The sequence below is a fragment of the Equus quagga genome, chromosome 9, assembly GCF_021613505.1.
Source record: "Equus quagga isolate Etosha38 chromosome 9, UCLA_HA_Equagga_1.0, whole genome shotgun sequence".
Taxonomy (NCBI): Eukaryota; Metazoa; Chordata; class Mammalia; order Perissodactyla; family Equidae; genus Equus; species Equus quagga.
In genome coordinates, this window is record NC_060275.1 from 94,602,935 (window position 1) to 94,608,934 (window position 6,000).

At 43.9% G+C, this 6,000-nt stretch overlaps 1 protein-coding gene across 1 annotated transcript in view; it reads right to left on the bottom strand.

The window, feature by feature from the left end:
* Nucleotides 1-3,039, bottom strand: part of TARS1 (threonyl-tRNA synthetase 1) — a 28,024-nt gene extending 24,985 nt beyond the window's left edge. The window contains exon 1 of the mRNA XM_046671726.1: nucleotides 2,867-3,039. Coding sequence (XP_046527682.1) covers nucleotides 2,867-2,923 — 57 coding nt within the window. The 5' untranslated portion in view covers nucleotides 2,924-3,039. The remainder of the gene's footprint in view (nucleotides 1-2,866) is intronic.
* Between the last annotated feature and the right edge of the window lie 2,961 nt (nucleotides 3,040-6,000).

The following is a 6,000-nucleotide window of genomic DNA, read 5'->3' on the forward strand; positions in this document are numbered from 1 at the left end:
CTATAATTTGCCTATTCTGGGCATTTCATATAAATGGAAGCATACCATATGTGGTCTTTTGTGACTGGCTTCTATCACTTGGCACAATGATTTCAATCACCCATGTTACACGTATCAGTACCTCATTTGTTTGCATTGCCAAATAATATTCCATTGTTTAATTATTCATTTACCATTTGGATATTTTGGTTGTTCTTTCCAATCTTATAAAAAAATTACTTGTATAATTTTAAAAAACAATAAAAAAATATGACTTCTTATTTCACGCTGGCTAAAACTTCCCTTACTCTCCGGGATTCTGGATTTAATAAAATTTAAGGTTTATGTTAGTTTATAGATGAATTATGGACATAGCTTAAGTCCATTCTAATCAAGTAAAGTACTACCCAACAGAGTTATGAGATTCCCTATAGGCCTTTGCTCTACCATAAAACTGATGTAACTACTCAAGTATATTGGGTAAGAGGAGGAGCAAAAACTAATTGCAGGGCTGTCTGTGCAGATTTAAAATGAAAAAAGCATGAAATAATTTTAGTTGTCTTATTAAATGTTTTCGGTTTCAGTCATATGGATATCTCCCAAATGAATAGGAATAGTGGAAAAGAAGGAGAGAATTAACACAAAGGTTCTTCCAAGCTCTAAATCGCTCTCCCTTTTACCAATGACAATACTGGCTCAAAGAGGGTAAATTGCCCAATTGTACACAGCTAGTAAATTGTAGAGGTGTGACATTAAAACAGGTCTCCTGGAACCCTGAGACCCATTCTGTCTTAATTACAATTGGGAAGATAGTTAGCAACTGTTTTCTCTTTCCAATGAAAACAGAATAAAAAATGTGAGAGTTTATGTATTATATATTCACATAAAAGCAATCTAAAATTTCAACCCAAAAGGTGGGACACAGAACTGGATTGTGAAGCTACAGAATTACTTTCCTCAGCGATACTTAGGAGTTGAAAGAAAAGTATCTGCAGGGTGGAGATGAAGTAAATTCAGTCCCAGAGGCTGACGGCTGGGACAGGTATGTCCTCAGAGTCTAAAAGCTTGATAGAGTATCTGTCCCTGACTCGTTCCCAGGAGGATGACGGGAGGCAGGGCAGCACTGGGGTCATGAATATTGGCTACAGAATATCAGGTCTGAGCAAGTTACTTACTGTTCCTATGCCTGTTTCCTCATCTGTACGACGGGGATAATAGCAGAACCCAGTTCATAGATATTTTGAGGACTGAATGAGTTAACGCACGTGATGCATAATGCATGCCAGAGCCGTAGTTAGCACTCAGGAAACACTAGGTATTTTGTAATTATTATTATAGATGGGAGAAATCATATATTTGTTAGCCATACATGACCTTCAATTTAGAATGGCATAGCAGAATATTTACGGACATGGACGACTGACTATAGACCATTAAGCAAAAAAGGTAAACAAGAGACAAAACAGTAAAAATATCATGTTTAAGTGAAAAAATATAGACGAAACAAGTCAATAGATAGGCACCATTTATCACACATATATTTAATTTATATAGTTCAGAATGTGCACATATGCATGCTTCCCATTCAAAGAGGACATCCTCATTTTACTGATGAGAAGATTGTGGTGGCTTTTAAGCGATGTGTCCTATCAGAGAGTTACGGCTGACACTGCTTTAGCTGAGGACCTCATCGCTTCTCATTTGGACTATTACAACAGCCTCCTGCTTGTGGCCTCTTTCCAATGCACCTTCCACCCTAATGGCAGAGTGATCCTTACAACTAAAATTCACATGGATCACATCCCTGCTTAAAAACTGTCACGTGTAGAATACAATTTCAAATTTCAAACACAATCGCTGGTTGTCTAAAATCCTTCTGATCTCTGCAGCTTCCCACTCAGGCATATCTCTTGCAAGCAACCCGACGGAAAATTTACTCAGGGTGTGCCTTTTCACCGCCTTCCGCGGAAGTCCTGCGCTGGCCGGTTTACCTGGTGAATTTACAGTCATTCTTTCAAACTCAATTCAAGCGAGTCCTCCAAAGTAGAGGCCGGCACTCCCTCTTCTGTAATCCCACAGGGTTGACCTCACTGAACTTTCCTGTTTCTCACACACCAGGCTGTGAGGCCCTCAAGGTCACGCACTGGGTCCCATTCATCTTCCCAGTTGCATGGCCCAACACAGTGCCCGGCAAAAGGACTACTTGACATTTGTTGATTATTAAGAAACTCGACCTGGTGGCGTACAAGTTACCTGGGACATGTTCCTAAGCGACGGATGCCACCAAAGGGAAAGTTCAAAGTTGAAACGATCAGCATGGGTAATGCGTGATGAGGGATGCCTCCAGCACCGGGCGGCGGAGGTGTGTAACTTCTCTAGAGTTTCTCAGCTGGGGTCATCCGGCCTCCATCATTCATTATAAACCACCCAAACTTGGGCAAGTTGGATCAGATCTCCGGGCCTCGGTTTTCCCTTCCTTAAACTGGAACCCTTTACCCCACAGGGTTTTAGGAGTAAATAAGGCTCTGCAATGTTCTTTCCTCCTCAGGTGAGTCAAAAACACTAGGTGGAAGTCCGGAGTCCTAGAATCGAATTCTCTCTAGGTTTCTAATTAGATGTGTGGCTCTGAGCAAGTCACTCAAGGTCTCAGTTTCCTCCTCTGCAAAGAGAGGAAGGACCCCTGGAGGACCTGCAAGGCCCCGCCCTGCTTAATGAATGGATTATTCCTCGCCCAAGGGGGTTCTGACTTGTCCCGAACGCCATCGTCCCCCTCGAGTTCCTCCGCCCCACATGGCCCGGCCGCATCCTCCTTCCCACCCCGGGTCGGGCAACTTGGGCACTAAGGAAAGCCCCAGCCCGGCCTCCAGGTCCCACAGAGTCCGCTCACCGGCTTCTCCTCGCCTCCCATCTTCCCTGGAGGGCTGCTGGCCTTCTCCTCGGACATCGACGAACCACGAAAAGGACACGGAACCCAAAAGCCACAGTCGGGAGGAGAGGAGAGGAGAGCGGAGGCCGATCAGAGGCGGCCTGCGGTACCCGGAAGCACTGCGCTTGCGCCACGCGGCCTGTAAAGGACCAGCTGATGCAATATGAAAGCGCCCAAACCCCGCCTCCTAACTGCGAGGAGAACGGGCAGCCAATCGACAATGGGGGAAGGCGGGCCCTCCCGTCTCTAAACCAATGGAAAAACTTGTTGGGTGACAGCGCACTTCTAGGAAATCTGGGCGCGGCGAGCCAGGAGAAGGAACTGCCGAAGCTAAACTGGCACTCCCTGCGGGCTCTGGACTGGACCCTCGTTATAGTTTAGAAGTCTTCAATGCGCGTGCGCCTCCTTGCAGGCTGACTGTGTCTATTAGTCCAGGGCCTTTCCGGCCACCGTAGCGGATGAGGAGGGGGGCTTGGTCTGAGCGTCCGGGAAGTCCCGGGCGACCTGAGTATCATCCCTCGCTCTGGGAAGAATACCCCGAAAGAGGGGCGAGTTTCCTGCGGCTTTAGCCCTGTCTGACCTGGCGTGACTGCAGAGTGCTGGGAACTTCCCAGGGTCCTCAGTCTCTAGCAGTGAATCGAGCCTTCGTGGCAAAGCAGGCTTTCCAAGACCAGGGCCTTGGTGACGGGGACAAGCACCTTTCCTCCGGCATTGCTTCTTCCATGCCACCGGCAATCTCTAATGCATCAGAGAGCGTTTCCACAGGGCCCGTGAAAATACAGTGAAACTTTCACATGGGGAAATAAGCACGCTGACCCCACGAGTTCTCACAGAGAGGTATCAGTGTTTGGAATCGAATGAGCCTATTTTCATTTATTTTACCAGGCAATTTAAAACAGTTCCTAGTTTGAAATCAGAAGCGCGCTGAGGTCGTTTACAGTTACTGTAGTCCATCACTAAGTTTTATGGACTTTACTTTCTAAGCATCAGTCGTCGACAACTCGCCACTTTCAGGGTCATCCTTCCACGAAGAACAACAGCCTTCTAACGCGGCTTTCTCCGCTCAGTTTTCATATGGCACCAGGATAGACTTTTCAAATACAAAGATGATCACAGCAACTTCCTGCCTAAAACTCTTCAGTGCTCGTAGAATGGAAATAGTTATGGCTTTGAAGGCCCAGTTTCCTCGGCCCTCCTCCCCCAACTATACACTGAACTCTAACCAGTGACCGTTTTTCCCCGTCAAGTCTTCTCCCCGAGATTTTTTTGTCGTGTGGAAATTGTTTCGCCATCTTCACCTCTGCATGCCTCCACACGCTTTTTGCGTATTTAACACCAACTTACTCGTCTGATTTTAAGAATCGCTTTCTTAAGGAAACCGTTTCTTGACCACTTACTGGGTGGAGCAAGTCTCCCTGTTATATCTGCTGGTAGCTTCATGTAGCTCTCTTAGTAGCACCTTTCAGTTCAATTTCACAGTTTTAAAAATTTATTGTCTCCTAGATCGAAAATGTCACGGAAGCACAACTTGTGTATTTTTGCCAGATTCTAGCAGATATAAGCCTGGTACACAGTTGCTGTTGGATAAATGTTGAGGGAATTAATGAGCGTTGAAACAAATCTTGCTTGAAAAATTACCTCTTAATTTGTATTATGAAAGAAGCCAAAACCCCTATACTAATTAGATCTAGAAGAAGATTTATAATGAGAGTAGAGTATTGGTAGTACTTGGTGGGTGTTCTCCACAAGAAGTTCAGGAGTTACACACAATTTTAGTAGACTTAAGTAGACCAATCTGATTTCCCATATTTAAATTAGAATGAGAATCAACAGGATCTAGTCTTACCTTCTAATGTAAAACAATTTAATTATGCTCATTAGACATGTTTGCCTGAATAGTATCTTAATCTTAAATGAGGATAATGAATCCCAGAAAGATCAAGATTACTGAATTTGCTAGAGGTAGAACAATATAGGCTAACAATTACAGATTGTTCTTACTGCTATGCAGCTTGGTCTCTAGCAGCTTCTCTTAACCCCTTGTTCTCATTTGAGCTCAGAACCAGTCCTGGCCTGAGAATGGCAAAATGAAAAAGCAGAAGTCTCTTCTGAAAGATTGAATGTGGTACAGGAATGTAGAAGCAGCTGTAAAAATCAGTTGCTGGTGTGGGAGCCTCTCAGGGAGGTACCCGGCTGGCGTAATGCCCTCTGGTGTTAGGAAGGGGTTCTTTCATCATATGCACATGTAGGGCTGAGCCGCGATAATGGAAGCTTCCAACAGATCTCAGATCCAGAGCACAACATGCTATTATGCAACTTTTGTGTATTTACCAACAAAAAACTGTTGATTGACATCCAGTGTTATAATTTATGTCCACTACCCTACATACTTTTTAGGACAGTGTCTTTCAACCGCTCTGCCTTGAGAAGTGGACCAAAATTATTCGTGAGACATGCTACAAATGTTACAAATAATAGAAGATTGCACATAACCGGCTTTTTAAAAATATGAATTAGAGAAGTTTTGATTATCTATAATAATATCTTATTAACTCATGTAAGAATTTTTTTAAAAAAAAAGGAAGTAGAAAGTGTGTGTGACTTTGGAAGATATGCCTGTAAAGTTATGCTTTGGTGTTATGCATCTCAGAAAAACACTCATCTGGGACATGGCCATGTAAGTATGAATCTGTTTACAGGGAGAATGGGGAGGGGTGCTCTTTTGGTTTCAAGAAAGAGACTCATTTGGTGATTTTGACAAATGAGGAATTTATTCTAAAACTACATGAAGTAGAAAGGGAAACAGGAATGTCATCTGTGTAATCAGGCCACATGGATTACAGGAAAAAACTGAACGTTTGGTTCTCATGAGAGGCTGCAAAGACCGCGCTTGATGGTTGATCAGAATCCACGTTCCTCTGTAGTAACAGGAAGTTGTGACTTGGACCTCTAGTACTCTACTAGTAACATGATTCAGTTAGTCTTGTTTTTTGCTCCTCCTATTACCAGCTGGTCAATTAACTCCATTTGTGCTGCTTCAGAGACCCAAGAGGGAGAATCAGAGTGGCTGTCTAATTTGCAAGCCACATCATCAT